A 21,921-nucleotide genomic window follows, 5' to 3' on the forward strand; every position below is an offset into this window, starting at 1 on the left:
GTTGCAGCCTGTGCAAAATGAAAACAAAGCCACGCTAGTGGTGCACCAGCTTCAAATGACGCGCTGCTTATCAGAGACACGGAGGCTACTACACTAATTACATTAGTGACAGAGGGACTAAACAGCGAAGCTTTATTTCCACCAGAGAAATGCCTGTCGATAGTAGTGTGCAGGGCTCCACAGTGCGAGCATTTCACTCGCATTTGCGACTAAAAATAGATGTGTGCGAACTGGAAAATGTATTTAGGAGCACAAGTGCGAATACAAAAAAATAAAAATACAAAACAGCCTAACTTATACAGTAGCCTATAACAAACATATTAATTTATTCTTCTTTATTTATGGAAAAATTGCGATGCAGCCTCATATGATTACTTTAGAACTTTAAAAAGGCAACGGTTTAATTTAAATGAGCACAGATGAGAAGAAAAGCGGAGCGAGTTAAAGTGAAGACGCGCTGAATGACGCACATTCGCCACTAGAGGGCGCTGCCGCTGCCGTTACCCCGGTAACCCAGTAAACAAATCAGCTGCGCTACTTTCCTAAAACTGTGTAAATAATGTTTCACACTCAGTCATTTAGATATTTATATTCGCTTTAGTCTTCACAATAGCATCAAATAATTCTTACTTAAAGACTTAATGAGCTATTTATTTTCCAACATTGTTTCTAACCTAAAACATGGCCCATCCACTGATCTATAATAGAGAACAGTGGGCCTATCTATACATCAACGACTGATTCGTTATTATTGTTCAGTAACACAAGGTCCATTAGTTAACATGAAAAAAACAATGACTGCATTTATTAATAATGCTATCTTAATTTCAACTTTTAATAATACATTATAAAATCAAAAGTTGTCTTAATATAATTCAATGGAGCTAACATTAACTAGCATAGTTGTATTTTTTATTAATCAACATTAACAAAGAATATTAACTACAATTAGCTATTGCACATTTTTAGTTAATGTTAACCTGCTTTAACTAATGTTAACAAATGGGACTTACTTACCTATTGTTCTTTCGTTCATTATTTTCAAAAGAGAAATACTGTCATGGATGTTTACAGAGCAGCGGTCACCTTTTTAATTCTAATGGAAGAGATGGACTTTTGTTTGTTGTTTGTTTATTATTATTTTGTGCTGTATTGTTGGTTACTGTGTTATTTCTATTTCAAAAGCCAGCAATAAATAACACTTTAACATCTAAAGAGTGTTCATGTGATTTTATACATTATTAATGTTGGGAAATGAATAAATGCCTAATAATCGTCATAATCGTAAAACCGTGATTATTCATCAGACAATAATCGTACCAGCAAAATCTATAATCGTTGCATCCCTAGTCTGGTGATGATCTGTGTAGTCAGCTGACTGTGTATTGAGACGCAGCTGGTGTTTGTGGTCTTCTGTCACTAGATGGCGTCATAGAGCTTCATCAGGCCTTGATCTCTGTCTAGTAGAGCAGAATGGTATCGACTGTATGTGATTCTCACTCACTCTCACTGTAATATCAACAGACAGCTGTGTGTGTGTTCACTGCCACATCTGGTGTGTTGTCTGTCTCTGAGGCGTGTGTTTGGTCTCCTCAGGGCATGCCGGCTCGATGGAGAGACTTCCACTCTGCGACCATCATCGGCACAAAGATGTTTGTTTTTGGAGGAAGAGCGGATCGATTCGGCCCGTTCCACTCCAACAACGAGATCTACTGCAATAAAATCAAGATCTTCGACACGGAGACCAACTGCTGGCTAAACACACCGACTGTACAGCTGCTGCCCGAGGGACGCCGGAGCCATTCTGCCTGTGAGACACACACACACACACACATGCTCACACGCTCACGCACGCACACACTCTCTCACACACACACACACACACACACACACACACACACACACACATGTTGGTTTTTGTGGTTTATGGGGACTCTCCATAGGCGTAATGGTTTTTATACTGAACAAACTGTGTGTGCTATTGCCCTACACCAACCCTACACCTAAACTTAGCCCTCACAGGAGACTTTGTGCATTTTTACATTTTCAAAAAAACACCATTAAGTATGTTTTTTTAAGCCTTTTGAATTACGGGGACATAGACAGTGTCCTCATAAACCACCTTCATATTGTAATACCTCTGTCATACCCATGTCATTATACACATTTGTGTCCTCATAAACCACACACACACACACACACACACACACACACACTCACTCACTCACTCACTCACACACTCACGCACACACACACACACACACACACACACACACGCACACACACACACACGCACACACACGCACACACACACACACACACACACTCAGACTCACTCACACACATACACAGAAACCACACAGACACGCGCGGACACTCACTCACTCCCACACATAAGCGCATACACTCACACAGACACACACAGACAGACGCACACTCTCACTCACGCACACACTCACAACGATGCACACACTCACACTGACACACAAACAGACACACACACACACAGACTCACTCACACACATACACAGAAACCACACACACAAACGCAGACACGCGCGCACACACACACTCGCACTCACTCACAATGACACACACACGTGCGCACGCACATATTCACACACACACACACACACACACACACACACACACACAGACACGTACTCATGCACACACACACTGTCTCTCTCGCTCTCTCACACACACGCACACACACAGACACGCACATACACAGACAGACGCACGTACACACAATGACACACACACACACACACACACATAGACACGTACTCATGCACACACACACTGTCTCTCTCGCTCTCTCACACACACGCACACACAGACACGCACATACACAGACAGACGCACGTACACACAATGACACACACAGACACACACACACACACACACACACACACACGTGTACACAATCACAATGACACACACACACACAGAAATCACACACACACACACACACACACACACACTCACTCACTCACTCACTCACTCACTCACTCACTCACTCACTCACTCACTCTCTCTCACACACACACACACGAGGTGAAACTGTGGATATGTGTTGTTTAGTCTCAGTTTTTCTTTGTTTTCCTCTGAAAGTTGCCTATAATGGAGAATTGTACATATTCGGTGGTTATAATGCCCGTCTGGATCGACACTTCAACGACCTCTGGAAGTTCAATCCAGGTGATTCTTCTCATTCTTAGCTGTTCATTACACGTATGTTTGTCCGTCTCATTTTAGTTAATGATATTAATGTCATTTATGTTGTTTGACATGATCTGTTTGAGTTCAGTTTCAGCTGATGCTGTTGATCTTCAGCTCTGATGTCTGTGTTCACACACATCTGTTCTTGTGTTCAGAGGCGTTCTCCTGGAAGAAGGTGGAGCCCAAGGGCAAAGGCCCGTGTCCCAGACGCAGACAGTGCTGCTGTATGGTGGGAGATCGCATCATCCTCTTCGGAGGAACCAGGTGAGCTTCTGCTGTGTGCTTACTGGCCTCTGAAACTCTGCTTCTGTCAAAGTGAATTTACTGGGAAACAAACGTGCTCAAGTGATGTTGAGCGTAAAACTGCATGATCATCAGTCACATACATGACAGCCTTCAGCTGCAGCAAACCAGTCTGAATGTAGAGAAGCAGGATAAAAATACATCGAATTTCTAGAAAATCAAACTCAAGTCAAACTTTAAATGTTGACAAAACCTTGTTTGAAACTTTTGAAAAGGAAAAAAGTTTTGGAGTTTAAAAAGCCTTGACATTTGAAGGGTTGTAGGCCAGATAGATAGATAGATAGATAGATAGATAGATAGATAGATAGATAGATAGATAGATAGATAGATAGATAGATAGATAGATAGATAGATAGATTTTATAATGTGGCAGTAAGCTAAGCTTCAAAATCGGAAAAGGATATTTGTTAATTTCCTCCGTAATAATCTCTATACAGTTATAGAGTAAACATGCACACAGGCTTCATCGAATACTCCTTGCATCTGTTGATTTCATCTTATGTGGATTATTTGTTTTTATTTAGTGCAAATCTTTAGTTTCATCAGCTCTCATATGTAATAAACAACATGATATGCGGCCGGCTGTTGTTAACTAGCTATTAATCAAAACATAAAACATTACATACCCCGTATGCATCTGCGAGGTGTCCGTTACACATCTTCTCTTGTGTGTTATCGTCAGTATTTATGACTGTCGAATGTCTGACCCCCCCCCCCCCCCCCCCCCCCCACCCAAACATATGATTCAACTATCAGTCGACTATCAGCAAGATTTGAGTACTCTGATTCGACTGTGAAAATCCTAGTCGGGGACACCCCTAATTGAGGTGTATTGACCAGTCAGGGACTCGTCTGCAGACAAGCCTGCGGCTCAGCGGTCAGACTCAAACCCCTGGAGTCCTGAAGTGCATCCTGAAGGAGCTTTATATTGAGGAAGCAGTGGATTCCCTGCGGCCCCCAGACTCCGGGTCTCCCTGATGATATCCCGCTAGCGGTGTAATGAGCTGGCTAACAGAGCTTTATCAGACGCACTCTTATCCTGGGTCCTGCGGTGAAGCTCAGATTATCCATCAGTCTGCTCCACAGCGGCAGATAGCATCGGACGCTTGTCGTTAGACGGCCGCTCAGCCGGCTCAGTGCACGGCATTGTGGGAACTCGAGGAGGTTTGAGCAGCTGAACATCAGGCTTCAGACGTCAAGCAGCAGGCGTCCAGCCCTTAAGTGTATTTATACAGCGCTTTTCACAATACACATAGTTTTCAAAGCAGAGCATCATGATGTTCATGCTTATAACATCTTATTATCTTCATGCCTCATAGTTGCATTTATCAGATTAGATTAGATCCATTTTGCGAGAGTATAAACAATCAAGCTGTTGAGATTTGCTATATAGTATTTATCAGTTTACGTGAGTGTATGTATGCTGATAAAGGACATAATTTCATGTGACCCTGGACCACAAAACCAGTCTTAAGGGTACATTTTTCAAAATTTAGATTTCTGCATGATCTGAAAGCTGAATAAATAATCTTTCCATTGATGTATGGTTTGTTAGGATAGGACAATATTTGTCTGAGATACAACTATTAGAAAATCTGGAATCTGAGGGAGCAAAAAAATCTAAATATTGAGAAAATCTCCTTTAAAGTTGTTCAAATGAAGTTCTTAGCAATGCATATTACTAATCAAAAATGAAGTTTTGATATATTTACAGTAGGAAATTTACTAAATATCTTGATGGAACATGATCTTAATATCCTAATGATTTTTGTCATAAGAGAAATGTATAATTTTGACCCATACAATGTATTGTTGGCTATTGCTACAGATATACCTGTGTTACTCATGACTGCTTTTGTGCTGCAGGGACACATATGCAACTTTAAATAAAGAGTTGAGTGATAGTATGATTTTGCATCAAAATTGCAACAAAAAAAGGTTCCTTTTTTATCTGAGGAGAGCATTTGAATCAGTTATGTGAAGTGATTTAGTATTGTTTGCACTGGTCAGTTTACTGGTATTTTGGCTTACACTTAAAAGAGCTGCCAGTAGTTGTAGATTTGCACTGCTTTGTAGATTTTTGGAAAAGATCAGCATCAGTAGATCACACTCCCATCGGTGCTTTTATGACATTGTGCTCTCTCTGTAATGTACCTGTTTCGTAAATCTGGCCCTTAATCTTTTATGCATTTAAAGTCAGTATCTGAGGCTGTGGAACAGCAGAATCTGTGTTTAACGGAGACGGAGCTCAGGGGCCCTGAGTTTGTTTGTGTGTCTGCTGTTAAACTCTTGAAGTGCTCCAGTTAAGCAGGATTATCTGCCGTACGGAGACTAATGTTTGAGAGGAGAGTGCAACACTTTTCCTCATTTATTTGGATTTCCCCATGGGATCAGAGCAGGATTTCCTCCAGGAGTCATGATTTCCTGTCACAAACACTCCTGCCAAAACAAGCACGCAATTAAGACTTCTTCAGTTTAGTTTTACATCATGATGAGTTTCTGAAACAGACAGTAGATGTGTTTCTATCCACATATTATGTGCGTTTTGGGATATTGCATAGAAATCACTACATTGAAATGGCAAGATGCATGTAAAATCATAAAAGAGAAGTAAAAGACTTATGTGCTCAATTGAGGTGGATAATTTTTCATCCAAGTAGAAGACACGCAGCAACCTAATTTTTCAGGATTTCTATGAGTCTTAAAAAAATCTTAATTCACCCTTCCAGAAATTAAGGCCTTAAAATGTCTTAAATCAGAGCAGAAAGTCTTAAATTCATAAAGTCATAAATCTTGCATACACGGCAAAAGATGATTTTCTTCCTCAGTATTTTTTGTCTTGTTTTTCATTTCAGATATCTAAACATTTTTAAATCAAGACACATTTACTGGAGATGCAAAATGAAGATATGAAGTCTTGTTTTCTGAGAAACTGATCCAAACAAGTTTCTGCTTAAAACAAGAACAAATATCTGTCAGTGGGGAATGAAAACTTGTTTTCCTTTTTAACTATTTTTTTCTCAGCCCATTGACAGATATTTTTGCATCTTTTGCAGTGGAACACAAGACAAAAATTTACATTTAGTCATTTGGCAGACACTTTTATCCAAAGCCACTTACAATTGGGGAATACAAGAAGCGATTAATCTTGAAGAGACAATCAGACAGAGGAAGTGCTCGTAACACCAAGTCTCAGTCATTGTTCAAATAAATACAAGCTAGTAGGTGGAGAGAAAGATAGAGGGAAAGAGTTTTTTTTTATTTTATTTTTTTTTGAGTTTAGGATGAAGTCAAGTACTGCCGAAAGAGATGAGTTTTCAGTTGTTGCTTGAAGATTGCCAGGGATCCGGCGTTCTGGATAGGGGTGGGAAGATTATTCCACCAGCCAGGAATGGTGAACGAGAATGTTCTGGAGAGTGATTTTGAGCCTCTCTGTGATGGTACCACAAGGCGTCGCTCACTAGCAGATCTCAGACTTCTGGAGGGGATGTAGGTTCGTAATAGTGAGTGGAAGTAGGAGGGTGCTGAGCCTGTGGTAGTTCTGTACGCAAGCATCAGTGTCTTGAACTGGATGCGAGCTGCCACTGGTAGCCAGTGCAAGGAGATGAAGAGAGGTGTAACATGCGCTCTTTTGGGCTCGTTGAAGATCAGTCGTGCTGCTGCATTCTGAATCATTTGTAGAGGTTTGATTGTGTTTGATGGCAGACCAGCCAGAAGAGTATTGCAGTAGTCCAGCCTAGAAACAACAAGGGCCTGGACAAGAAGTTGTGCAGCATGTTTTGTCAGAAAGGGCCTGATCTTTCTGATGTTGTGTAGTGCAAACCTGCAGGATCGAGCAGTCTTTGCAATGTGCTCTTTGAAGGTCAGCTGGTCATCAAAGATTACACCAAGATTTCTGACCGAAGTTGATGAGGTAATCATTGATGAGCCTAACTGAATCGTGAAGTCATGCTGTAGAGTCGGAGTGGCAGGGAAGACAAGAAGTTCCGTCTTTGCCAGGTTAAGCTGTAGGTGATGTTCTTTCATCCATGCCGAGATGTCCACCAGGCAGCCTGAGATCCGTGCAGCTACCGTTGGGTCATCTGGTTGAAAAGAGAGCTAGAGCTGTGTGTCATCGGCGTAGCAGTGATAGGAGAAGCCATGTGCATGTATGATGGGACCCAGCGATGTAGTGTATGTGGAGAAGAGGAGGGGTCCAAGAACCGATCCCTGAGGAACTCCAGTGACCAGTTGATGTGGTTTGGATACCTCCCCTCCCCAGGCCACCCTGAAGCATCTACCGGTGAGATAGGATTCAAACCAGCGAAGTGGAATCCCAGTGATGCCCAGTGATGAGAGGGTAGACAGGAGAATCTGATGATTGACAGTGTCAAAAGCAGCAGAGAGATCCAGCAGAATGAGGACTGATGATTTGGAATCTTTGCAATTCGCAGGGCTTCAGTGACTGAGAGTAGCGCAGTCTCTGTTGAATGGCCACTCCTGAAACCTGACTGTTTAGCATCCAGTTTGTTGTACTGTGAAAGAAACCGTGAGAGCTGGTTGAAGACAACTCGTGCGAGTGTTTTCCCTATGAATTGAAGGAGAGAGACAGGTCTGTAGTTTTCTAAAAGAGAAGTGTTTAATGTAGGTTTTTTGATCAGTGGGGTTACCCGAGCCTGCTTGAATGCTGTGGGGAAGATGCCTGTGAGGAGAGATGTGTTGATAATGTGTGTGAGTGCCGGTAAGAGTGTGGGAGAGATTGTTTGGAGAAGATGTGAGGGGATCGGGTCGAGAGGACATGTTGTAGGATGGCTGGAGAGGAGAAGTTTGGATACTTCTGCCTCGGTGAGGGGACAGAAGGAGAAGATGGGAGCTAGAGCGGTGGATGTGGTTGATTGGAGGTCCTGTGGAGTTGAGAACTGGTTGCTGATTGTTCTAGTTTTGTCTGTGAAAAAAGAGGCAAAATCATCAGCGGTTATCAAAGTGGTGGGAGGTGGAGGAGGGGGACAGAGGAGAGAATTAAATGTTCTGAGGTAAAAATAGTGAAGAATGTCACTTTTATGTAGTTAGAAGGTACTGTAAAAGTTATTTCCATATTCCAGTTAAGTTTTTTATTAAAATGTAATGGAGATCTGTTGGAAGTTGTATTTTTAATCTTTAAAGTGTTTCTAATTCAACTCATCGCGCTTCTTAGATATTTACATTGTTTATGCTTTCTGTTCCCTTTGATTTTTCCGTACATTTTCTTTAATTGGTCTTAAAAAGGTCATAAAAATGTCTTGAATATCAGAAATGTGCTCCAGTTTCTCAGGAAGGGACAGTGTTGTTCTCATGAAACACATGGAATAGAAAATGTGCTAAATTTAGTGAAATTTGCAGCTTTGGGTGGAAACCGTTATTATGATCAGACAAGAATGAAATACAGTGAGTGGTGAATTCAGAGAAGATCAGCGAGTGTTGTTTGCTGATCTCGTGCGAATCGCTGAATCCTTTGAAGATTTTGTCCCTGGGGTCAGTAACCGCTGACCTCTGACCTCAGCGCAGATTCATTCATTCACGCCTCTCATTCGTTAGCCGTCGGCGTTTCATGTAGCTGACCACGAAATCGCAGGAATTGAGCGCGTGGCACCGTTTAGATGCAGATGAATCGCACGCGATCGTGTGGGAGGAGGAAGATAAATGACGTCTTCATCAGGCCTCGAGTGTGTGCGCTTGTTTTTAAAACCAAGAGCTTCCATGCGTGTGAGTGTGTGTGAGTGTGTGTGTGTGTGTTTGTGTGAGTGTGAGTGTGTGTGTGTGTGTGTGTTTGTGAGAGAGTGAGTGTGTGTGAGTGTTATTCAGTGTTTCAACTGATTTCCACACACACACACACACACACACACACGGTCTGCATGGTAATGATTCACACAGAGCCGTCAGTGATGAACATGTGTGGTGTCGCAGCACTAATGGAGCTGGTTTGCAGCGCTCTGGAGTTTCTCTCTGAGACGAACGCTCGGCGCGCATCATGAATCAGACGGCAGACACCTCGCTTGTGTTTTCTTCAGTCGCAGGAAACGGCCGTCAGATTTATAGCGTGCTGATGCTGAGCAGACGCCTCCACTGATATTCCTGCGGCCTTTATGATATTTACTTAAACAGAAGGAATTTGTTGAGTGTAAATTTACGGCTTTAGTGAAGCACAATAAAGTTCCCAGCGCTCCGGCTGTGTTCAGAGGCCCGAAGGTGTCTGGGAAAGCTGCGCTGCAATCATCGTTACGCAAACGTGCGATGCTCATCGTCAGGCGTCGGCGTCGGCGCTCGTTCTCGCGCTGCAGGAGAAACACTAACTCACTTCATGATCCTTCACTGGCCAATGCAATAAAAAACAAGTAATGAAGAGTCTGTTGTTCTATATGTATGAGCACAACTCATATTTATCTGAACTTCAGTTCTAAAGATCATTTCTACAACAGTTTAAGCAAATGTGTCAAAACTTTGTTTTTTTATTTTTATTTGTGGATGAGATGCCCAGAAATATCCAGAATCCACCTGCCCTCTGAAGCCTTTGGCTTGAAGTCAGTCAAACATGTCACAATTCTTCATAAGAGGAATGTGTTTGTGTGTGCTGTGATTAGTGTGTGCGATTTGTGTATTTTAGGAGAGTTTTATGATCATTACATTATAGTGTAGTGTTGATAGTGAAAGCTGTGTGAAGCTGTTTGAGTGTGAAGTGTGTGTGTGTGTGTGTGTGTGTGTGTTAGTGGCCACTTACGGCAGAATAAACAGGCCTGCTGGGCCAAAGAGAGGCGTGAAATTTAGCCACTGCTCTGATTTATGAGCTGCAGGGGAACCCCCATCTCACCTAACCCAACCCCACACACACACGTGAACACACGCACACAGTCTCACACACACACGAACACACACACACACGAACACACACACACACACACACACACACACACACACACACGAACACACACACACACACACACACACACACACACACACACACACACACGAACACACACACACACACACACGAACACACACACACACACACACACACACACACACACACACACACGAACACACACACACACACGAACACGAACACACACACACACACACACGAACACACACACACACACGAACACACACACACACACACACACACACACACACACACACACACGAACACACATTCTCACACACACACACACACACACACACATGTTGGGTTTCCATGTTTTATGGGGACATCCCATAGGCGTAATGGTTTTTATACTGTACAATCTGTATGTGCTATTGCCCTACACCAACCCTACACCTAAACTTAGCCCTCACAGGAAACATGCTGCATTTTTAGATTTTCAAAAAACTTTATGCTGTATGATTTATAAGCTTGTTTCCTCATGGGGACCAAAAAATGTCCCCACAAGATTAAGATTTACTGGTATTACTATCCTTGTGGGGACATTTGGTCCCCAGGGCGTGATGAATACCAGGTGCACACACACACACACACACACACACACGAACACACACACACACACACACACACACACGAACACACACACACACACACACACACACGAACACACACACACACACACACACACACACACATTCACACACACACACACACACACACACACACACACATTCACACACACACACACACACACACACACGAACACACATTCACACACACACACACACACACACACACGAACACACATTCACACCCACAGTCATACTAATGATGGTAAGATTCACTAATTCGCATCGGAGCATATTTGCATTTGTAAAAACTGATCTGTTTATATAGAATTATTAGTAGATGCGCTGTACTTTTATTATTTGGAAAGTGATCAATAATATGTGACCAGTATTTTATATTATATTGCTTTCTCCTCTCTAAGCTGTTTCTCAAGCGCGTTCTCTCATCACCGCTGCTGTGTGAATATGACGTATCACAACACCACGGAGAACATAGAATATAGATTAACATAGCTGTCTGTCTGAACCAAAGAAATAAAAGCGAACTGTCTGTACTGTACTGTATTGAATTGCATAGCATCATGTTGTTCCATTGCATCCTATTGCATTAATTATTGATGCGTATTGCATCGGCCTCAGTCATGGAGATGCACATTCCTAATACACACACAGACACACTTTCTTTAGTGGTTTATTAACCACTAAAATCATTGAATGAATGGTTGATGAATGGTTTTCATTCAATTTCATTGAATGAAAAGGTCACATGACCTTTAATGACATAATTATTACATCACAGCAGTAATTACAAGCCTTTAGCTATGATGATCCAGCCATGGTGAGAACTGAATATCCCACTACTAACTAGTCCTGTAATGGTTAGCGGCTGTTAGTTAGTTTATCCAAACATGATCATTCAGGTGATGCCATCATCATTTACTCTCCTAATGTTAACCTGTTTGACTTTCTTTTTCTGTAAAAGAAGATATTTTGAGAAATGCCTCTGTTTTTTTTGTCCATGTAATGAAAGTCAGTGTGGTGCAGTGTTGTTTGAACTCCAGTGTCTTCAGAATATCTTCTTTTACAGAAGAAAGCACATCACACAACATGAGGAAGAGTAAACGGTTCATTCAGATATTACAATCATTCAGTCGTTTCGGATACTGATTGAGTCGGACTGAGTTTAATTTAAGCGAATGTTGGCCCTAAAAATGGAAGTATATTAAATGTCATAAAAATTATTTTTTTATTAGTAATCTATATGCAACTATTGTATGTCTGTTGTGTGTTTGTGCGGTGAGGTCACATGACCGTGTGTGTGAGTCAGCTGATGTCATCGGTGATGTCAATCTCTTGCCTCTTTGGCCGCCTCGTCTGTGCGCCGCTAGTCCAGAGATTTGGGACGGGCGCCGGATGTAAACAGGAGCGTGACAGATTGGCATGCTGGGACGACAGCTTGAGCCGCCTCTGTTCTGTTTGTTTGTTTTGGTTGAGTGTGTTTGAGGATTTATTTGAGTGTTGTCTCACAGCGGCATTTTATGGCGTTCTGGGTTTAATACCCAGTCATGATGTCACTTCCTCTGTGATGACTTAAGTCGCATCAGATGCAGATCAGCAGCTCTTCAAGCTCATGTCTGTCTTTGATGGTTAACGCGACCTTCGCTGATGAACACTCTGATGCTGGTCTTGTATAACGCTGTGAGTGTGTGGCGTGTGGGAGCTTGATGTTATTGTGAATGTGTTCAGAAAGGACGGATCTTCTCTAGAATGCAGGTGAATCGAGTCTGTGCTTAAAGATGAAAGTAGACGTGATTAAAGAACTGAATCCTGCTGCGTCATGAGTGTTTTTCAGTCAGAAATCATTTCTTCTAACGTCACTCTTTTGATTGGTCACTCAGAGCTCTGGTCGTTTCTGATTGGTCAGCTGATTTTCATCTTAGCCGACTTTACTCTCGACGATAGTTGTGACATCATCTACAGGAAGTCAGTCCTACAGTAAAAATGTATGAAATCGAATTATGAATCACACCTTGATTTATCTTTTCATACGCAGAAGTGAATTTGTTTCATGTAACTGAACCGTGATTGAGTTTCCCATCAGCCTCCTGCAGCTCTGACCGACCTCACACACACACACACACACTCTCTCTCGCTCTCTCTCTCTCTCTCTCTCGCTCTCTCTCTCTCTCTCTCTCTCTCTCTCTCTCTCACACATGCAAACTCACACACACCTCTGACACTAATATTAGTTCTGGTCATTCAAAGCATTGAATGTTATTGTACAAACTGGTCATTAGCATCACAAAACAAATAAGGAGTGTTTCCTCGTGTGTGTGTGTGTGTGTGTGCCTCCTGCAGTGTGTGTTTGTAGACGGCTCTAGTCAGTCGTACAGAGTTTCAGCTTAAATCGTTGCTGGCTAGACAAAACGCACTTAAGACGATCTGCAGACGCTCTCACGCGTCTCAGCAACATGTGACAGACGATCTCAAAGCGATCCATCGATTCTGAGCTGCCTGTCATGTTCAGTTCGTCTTCATTGCTCCCCTGTGAATCTCTGTGAATCTGAAATGTGTTCTGTGCTGATGAAATGCCAGTATTATGATTCTCCATGATGAATGTGTGACTGAGGTTTAGCTGTCCATCGGTCGTCCACGTCACACTACCCTTAATCTGGATCTCACTCCTATTCTGAGTGTATAATGCAGGAGTATCTCAATAGGAGGTATGTTGTTAGTAATGCAAACCAATCTTCATCTGAAATATATTTAAAGTCTGGTGTTCCCCAGGGCTCGATTCTTGGTCCAGTACTGTTTTCTCTTTATATGCTTCCTCTAGGATCTATTTTTTACACATATAGGGTCTCTTTTCATCTGTATGCAGATGACACACAAATTTATATCCCCTTGAAGTGCGATTACAAGCAGGCTCTAAAGCATATTTTAGATTGTCTGGATGAACTAAAACTTTGGCTTGCCAAGTAATTTCTTAAGCCTTAATGAGAGTAAAACTGAATTTGTTTTGTTTGGCTCAAATGAGCACTGTGTACATTATTTAGATTCTGAACTTCTTACTCCATTCAGCACTACATATACCAGAAACTTAGGTGTTTGGTTTGATAATAATCTTAAATTTGATAAGCGGATAAGTACTGTGGTCAAGTTCTGTTTTTATCATCTTCGTCTTCTGACAAAGGTGAAGCAATGTTTGTCTCTTAAGAAGTTTGAAAGGGTTATGCATGCTTTTGTAATCTCGATTGGATTACTGCTCTTCATTGTATATCGGTGCTCCTCAGTTCTGCGTTTCATGTCTGCTGCTGGTTCAGAATGATTCGGCTCGGCATCTTTATTGAAAGTCTATCACACCAGTTTTATTTTATTGCATTGGCTGCCACTTAAATATAGAATTGATTTAAAATTTTCGGTCCTAAATTGTGGAATAGTCTGCCAGTTCATATCAGAACTGCCTCAACTTTATCTATTTTTAAGTCTACTCTTAAACCTTTTTCCCCTTGGCATTCAGTATTTCTTGACTTGCTGTGCAATGATTTTCTGTTTTGGTGAACCTCACCCATTTTACGGTCTGTTTTATTGTTTATAATCTTGTTGATCTGTTTTGTTTTGCATACTCTGTGCAGTACTTTGGTCGACTTCGGTTGTTTTAAAATGTGCTATATAAATAAATATTGTATTGTATTGAATTCGAGTCATATTTATTTCTATAGCACTTTATACAACACCGCTTCACAGTGACAAACAGGAAAATATCAGAATCAGTGATGCAAACTTCATAAATATGAGACAAACTCGATTCCGCTAGAACACAGCTGTAAAGTTTTGTTCTCATATGATGGTGTCAGTGCAGTCATATTGATAATATTACTGAATATTAAGCGTGTTTTAAACCCAAATAATCAAACCAAAGAGACTCAAACTCCATCAGGTGACAGAAATTGAGAAAAGAAAAATCTTGGGAGGAACCAGACTAAACCAGACAACTGAAAGGAGTAACAACCCCGTTCCACGAGCAAAATCACTCAAGTCAAGTCACATTTATATTTATAGCACTTTTAACAATACAGATTACAGCACTTAACAGTATCAAATTGGAGGATAGAGTGTCAGTAATGTGTAATGAAAGTTCATATAATGATGGTAACATAACAGAGCTGAACATCTCTCTACTAGACTCAATCAGAGCGGCAGACAAACGTCTGTGATTTGTAGATGTCAGAATAATGTTTCTCATCTGGGTTATTTGAGAGCGTAACCCAGTCCATTCATCCAAAACTGACTTTCTGCGTTTCTTACAAAAGCCAGTCACCTCCGAGGCCCCAAACATCCGTTGTTTTCCCAGCTCCCTTGTTTACAGCCAAGAGATAAGGGCATTTCTCCGATAATTTGTGCAGATTGTTGTTTTCACACGGGCTGATATCAGCTGGATTCGGCTCTGTTTCTGCTGCATCTATATTTAAACCCAGACCACATCAGCGTCTCTCAGACGTTATTAACCGCTGCTCTGATGTCCAGACCTGAGACTCAGATCCAGGTGAAAGATCAACTCTTCCTCACGGATCACTGTATAGGGTCTTATTTGGTTATTGTCCACTGAGTGTTTCTATTGGCTGTTTAGCACTGATGTTTTCTCCCAACGAGGCATCCTAATGCGCCTGTGCTCCACAGATAAGCGGCTCCACAGGAAGTCATAGCGTACGATGAGTTCCTGACCGTCGCTGGCTCATCGGGAAAGAGGAAGAGGAAACACAACGCACATTAGTTCCTGTCAGAACCAGGAGCGCATTAACGTGTGTGTGTGTGTGTGTGTGTGAGATCCTGCTGTGAAGGAAGTTTGAAGGTTTCTGTGGAGAAACAGTGTCTCCCTCTCAGTAGGTTCGGACAGGCAAACAAATCAAACGGGGGGCTCTCATTTCTTCATTAGTGACCTTTTAAGAAGGTGACGCTCAGGCTAATGAGGTGATTGTAGCCAGAGAAGCTTTAGAGGATTCCAGTGACATTCCCAGTGGTGTTACGTCCAACAGTGAGTGTGTTTTCATAGGGCAGTGGGGGGGTGTGTGTGTGTGTGTGAAGGGGGAGGAAACTCCTCAATGATACTCTGCTGATCATGTAACACAAATGAGCCGTCAAACACCAGGAAACCTCATAAACTCACAAAACACTTTCACACCGTCAGGCGCTCTGGCCACATCGCTGTCTCACCGCTGACCCATCCATCGGTCTGTGTTTCTGTCTCTCTGTCTGTCTGAGAGTGTTCGGAGCGGATCAGAGCTTTATCTTTATCATCCAGCGGCTGTCAGTCTGTGATCATTCAGTCATTTCTGCTACTGGAAACCAACAGAACTCAGCATGCCGAGACTGAATCTGTCCAGTCAACTTTATTTGAGGAAGTTGTGGCCTAATGGTTAGAGAGTCGGACTCGTAATCCAAAGGTTGTGGGTTCGAGTCTCGGGCCGGCAGGGATTGTAGGTGGGGGGAGTGAATGTCCAGCTCTCTCTCCACCCTCAATACCACGACTGAGGTGCCCTTGAGCAAGACACTGAACCCCCAACTGCTCCCCGGGCGCCGCAGCATAAATGCTGCCCACTGCTCCGGGTGTGTGTTCACGGTGTGTGTGTGTGTGTTCACTGCTGTGTGTGTGTGTGTGTGTGTTCACTGCTGTGTGTGTGTGTGTGTTCACGGTGTGTGTGTTTGTGTGTTCACTGCTGTGTGTGTGTGTGTGTGTTCACTGCTGTGTGTGTGTGTGTGTGTTCACTGCTGTGTGTGTGTGTGTGTGTTCACTGCTGTGTGTGTGTGTGTGTTCACTGCTGTGTGTGTGTGTGTGTGTGTTCACTGCTGTGTGTGTGTGTTCACTGCTGTGTGTGTGTGTGTGTGTGTGTTCACTGCTGTGTGTGTGTGTGTGTTCACTGCTGTGTGTGTGTGTGTGTGTGTGTGTGTGTGTGTGTGTGTTCACTGCTGTGTGTGTGTGTGTGTTCACTGCTGTGTGTGTGTGTGTGTTCACTGCTGTGTGTGTGTGTGTGTGTTCACTGCTGTGTGTGTGTGTTCACTGCTGTGTGTGTGTGTGTGTTCACTGCTGTGTGTGTGTGTTCACTGCTGTGTGTGTGTGTGTGTGTGTTCACTGCTGTGTGTGTGTGTGTTCACTGCTGTGTGTGTGTGTGTGTGTGTTCACTGCTGTGTGTGTGTGTTCACTGCTCTGTGTGTGTGTGTGTGTGTGTGTGTGTGTTCACTGCTGTGTGTGTGTGTGTGTGTGTTCACTGCTGTGTGTGTGTGTGTGTGTGTGTGTGTGTGTTCACTGCTGTGTGTGTGTGTGTGTGCACGTTGGATGGGTTAAATGCAGAGCTCGAATTCCGAGTATGGGTCACCACACTTGGAAGTATGTCACTTCACTTCACATTTCTATAGCATACAATACAAATTAATTCAAAGCAGCTCCACAGAGAGGATAATAACAATCAATCAGGTTTGTATAAATGTGTCTCTGCATCAGTGTCTCAGCAATGGATGCTCTGCAGTGAATGGGTGCCGTCAGAATGAGAGTCCAAACAGCTGATAAAAACATCACAATAATCCACACCACTCCAGTCCATCAGTTAACATCTGGAGAAGACAAAAGATCAGACTAATCCAGCATTAAGATGTTTTTAATTAAAATACCAAAGAGTCCATAATAACTCTTCCTCCAGTGAAAAAGTGTTCTGGTCTGAATCAGGAGAGAAATCTGCAGATCAAGCAGCGTTTACAAGACAAAACAGCTCTAAACTAATATGTGACTGGATTTTGATGTGAGAGACAACAGCAGATGCACTTTTTCACTGGAGGAAGAGTTATTATGGATTATGGACTCGCATTGATGTAGTGATTTTGTCGCTGTATGAATGAAGTCCACATTTGTTCTGCTGGAGGTTCAGCATTAATGAAGCGCTGTGAAACCTGTCCTGAACTGTTTCTTCTCTGATGCTCTGGTGTCTCTGTGAGTCTGTGGTTTGTGTTTGTTGTGATAGCGCGCCGTTCTCCGGGTTCATAGGGCACGTTTCATTAACTCTGAGCAGCGCGCCGCCGATGAAGGTAAATAAATAGGAGCGAGCGTACGTTAATGTAACGGCCGGCAGGTCTGATAAAGGTCTCGGCGTAATCCGGGCTGCTGACCTCCTGGGGGGTCGGGGGTGTAATGAGTTCCACAGCTGGCCTCCTGGGACCCAAACGCTGATTCCATAGATGCAAACTCCTCACTCTTCAGTGACAACTCACTTTCTGAGATCAAAATAGGTCACAGATGAGATTTGCTTAGATACAACGAGAAAGTGTTTTTATGAGGGGGGTGGGGGTGGGGGGGTCTTTCAAGGTGCGGCTGCTTGATTATGGCAAAAATCATAATCACTATTATTTTGGTCAATATTGTAATCACGGTTATTTAACACAATTATCAGTGGGCCATATGACCAAAACTTTATATGAGTGATTTATTTAAAGATAGAGATATATATTAAATATATATTTTCTGTAAATAAGGTTGCTATGACATCTACATTTTAGACACCGGTGAAAATGTCACAATTCTTAATACCACAGAAGAATACTAGGTACCTGTGAGTAACAAACTAACAGAAGAGTCCTCAAAATGATTGAAAATAATTAAACTGTCAGTAATAAAAAACCAAAGAACAAATGCAATGGAATAAAAAAATACAAATGAAAAAAACTATGCTTTAAGGTATTTTTATGCAAGTCTCAAGTATTCAGTTAACAGAAATGAATAATCAAATGAAAAATAATTGAATCAAATTTGGTTAATTGCACAGCCCTAATACAAGAATAAATCAAGTTTGTTTCAGGAAGTTTTGTATAGTATTTTCTTTACTCTTTACTTCAAAAGCTGTCTAAACAGGGTAATATTTGATGTATTTGAGGTCAGAGATGTGTGAACGCTGAAGAGAGAGAGAGAGAGAGAGAGAGAGAGAGGGCAAACATTTAGTATTTTAGGTCATCATTGCCGTCTAATCAGCCAATAGTGTCTTTAATAGCCTGCATAGCACTTCATCTTTATAACATGAGATCTTGACCAAATATATTCAATCTTGACTTTTGTAAAATGTTGCAACAAAATTTAGTTTTGGACATATAAAGTAATAAAAAATACCTTAAAGTAACTACTAATGCGCATGTAAAGCAAATATCTTTAAAAGAAACTCCCCGATCCGCACAATGTTCTCATCTTGTTTCCTCCTAACCTGTTTGCATCTCTGATTCCCTTTAAACCGGCGGCCTGTTTGTTTAAGCAAGATCAGGGACGTAAAATCCCAACGACGTCCTGCTCTCAGAGCTGAGACCGGGCCGCGGCTCTGGACGGGGCTCCGGATGATGATGGTGGTCAGTGCAGGTGTGTCAGCAGGAAGCAGATGTTTGTGTGAGATATTCCAGCGTTTCCTGCAGGTCCCGTGTGTGTTTGTCTCTGATAAGGTGTGTGAGTTTTACAGCTTCCTCTTTTAGCAGTATTGTAACATGAGAAGGGAAGAGCAGCCGTGTTTTTCTGCTTCTTAAAGATCTGAGCGGGAAACTGAAAGGTTTTGGGTTTAGTGTTGACCGGTGACCTTTCACCATTGAGAACTGAAGAAACATCTGTATGAGTGAGTGAAGTGACATTCAGCCAAGTATGGTGACCCATACTCAGAATTCGTGCTCTGCATTTAACCCATCCAACGTGCACACACACAGCAGTGAACACACACACAGCAGTGAACACACACACACACACACACACACACACACACACACACACACAGCAGTGAACACACACACAGCAGTGAACACACACACACACACACACACACACCGTGAACACACACCCGGAGCAGTGGGCATTTATGCTGCGGCGCCCGGGGAGCAGTTGGGGGTTCGGTGTCTTGCTCGAGGGCACCTCAGTCGTGGTATTGAGGGTGGAGAGAGCGCTGGACATTCACTCCCCCCACCTACAATCCCTGCCAGCCCGAGACTCGAACCCACAACCTTTGGATTACGAGTCTGACTCTCTAACCATTAGGCCACGACTTCCCCGTATGTTCATGAAAACAAATGCATGTTCATTATTCTTACACAGAGTGGAAACATGGAGTTCGATTGTAGTGATTTCTAGGTCTGGATAATGATGATGATATAACTTTATTGTCAGACACTAGATTGAATCTTGTGCCGTCAATTAGATGGTAAAAATACAAATTATGTAGCACAGTTGGGGTCAGAAACTATATTATTGGCCAGCCTTAAGAGGTTCTTATAAGATAATTCATATACCCTTTCAAGAGGCTGCCCTCCGATCTCTGGACAAATTTTTATTTGGTTCAACGGCTTTGTTTTTAACTGAACAGCATGGAAAAAAGAAGTCAAGTCACCTTTATTTCTATAGCACTTTTAAAAGCAGCTTTACACTAACAAACAGGGAAGTAATAGAATCAATGATGCAAACTTCAAAAATGAGTCCAGAATTGTGCTGTAGAGAAACTGTAGCATTATGCAGCTCCAGTCGCTTCAGTTCAATAACTGAACTTCATTCATTATGAACACGTTTGGCTCTACTGAAGACAGAGAATGACTCTTGCTCCTATTCACCTTATTTTTCATGTAAACGCGGACGCCGCCATTTTCGAACTATAATGTGTCAGATTTCCGGTAAAGCACTTCCGCTAATATTAGTTGTATTGTGATTACGTAGTTTTACGTCGACTGTGTAGATTTTACAGGCTAGTTAACTTTTAATATGGACTACAGAAAGACTGGCGTACTTTGCGCAGTTAGGGGGTGTCATAATAGCTGGTTCAAACGTAAAAAATACCTGCAACACATTTGTTTTGATCATAATCCACGCACAAGAGCTGAATGTGGATGTGGGGCACCCTATGATTTGCACGCACCTCCGAAGGGCGAAGAAGCTCGTCGGCTTTGGTTAAAAGCCTTACACTTAAAGAAACCACCGAAATGTCCATACGTTGAACTCCACTGATTTGACAGTGGTTCTAGAAATAATCAGTTGTACATTATTATTGTACAGTATTGTGTATATAAAACCACAAATTCACTGCTACTAATTTAGTAATTTAATCACTGCTAATTTAATTTGATACATGGTGTAGTTGTTTTGAATTATTCAGTGTGGTTTCCTCAATGCACAGACCATTAAATATACTATTTGTACACAAATATTTTCAAGATCTTATATTACTTTTTTCTCCCTGTATATGCACACACACAAACACAAATCATAATGTCAAGATGCAATTTATTTTGATTCCCCCCCACACACACACTGAAAATGATACAGTTTAGCAGTGCTAGGTAAATAAACACCAATTCGTCACTTTTTCAAAACTCATGGAACAAAAGGAAACACATATTTAAGTTATTTTATCACTTATTTTGGATGCTATTAATCCGACCTAATGCTGCACAGCACAGTAATCAGTTTACGGATAAGGACCAAAAAATTAAAACTATCAACAAGTGCTTTCACAGATGAAAGAGATAAAACATGTCATCATTTGCTAGCTGAATGCACATTTGCGCCACTTTGACTTGCATTCACGCCTGCTTTTAAAAACACGAAATCGCTGTCTATGTCATGTACCAGCACTCGACCGACCTATCCGCTGTGCAGGCACTGATATGCCTCAGTGCTTTTATAATTCCGCATCGAAGACCCGTCTACTCCGAGCGACAACACTAAATAATTGAAAATGTCCTCATAAGTTATGGCAGGCCACTTTTTCATTTCATCCTCCCACTGTGTTCTACACCGCGAGTGTGGTAAATATTTACCATCACGGCGTTTAACAGCGTTCTCTGTGTGTTCTCCCCACATCGCTCCTTAGTCCTTACCTACAAGGTAGCGAAACGGAAGTCTAACACATTATAAGGAAGTACGTCATC

At 42.1% G+C, this 21,921-nt stretch overlaps 1 protein-coding gene across 2 annotated transcripts in view; it reads left to right on the top strand.

Annotated features, from left to right (window-relative positions):
• LOC306884553 (kelch domain-containing protein 3-like) overlaps positions 1-21,921 on the top strand; it is a 40,107-nt gene that overhangs the window by 13,946 nt on the left and 4,240 nt on the right. For both annotated transcript variants that reach the window (XM_079440512.1, XM_079440513.1), the window contains 3 exons: positions 1,597-1,810; positions 3,118-3,204; positions 3,381-3,489. In XM_079440512.1, coding sequence (XP_079296638.1) covers positions 1,597-1,810; positions 3,118-3,204; positions 3,381-3,489 — 410 coding nt within the window. The remainder of the gene's footprint in view (positions 1-1,596; positions 1,811-3,117; positions 3,205-3,380; positions 3,490-21,921) is intronic.

The sequence above is a fragment of the Barbus barbus genome, assembly GCF_936440315.1.
Source record: "Barbus barbus genome assembly, chromosome: 18".
In the NCBI taxonomy this organism is placed as follows: Eukaryota; Metazoa; Chordata; class Actinopteri; order Cypriniformes; family Cyprinidae; genus Barbus; species Barbus barbus.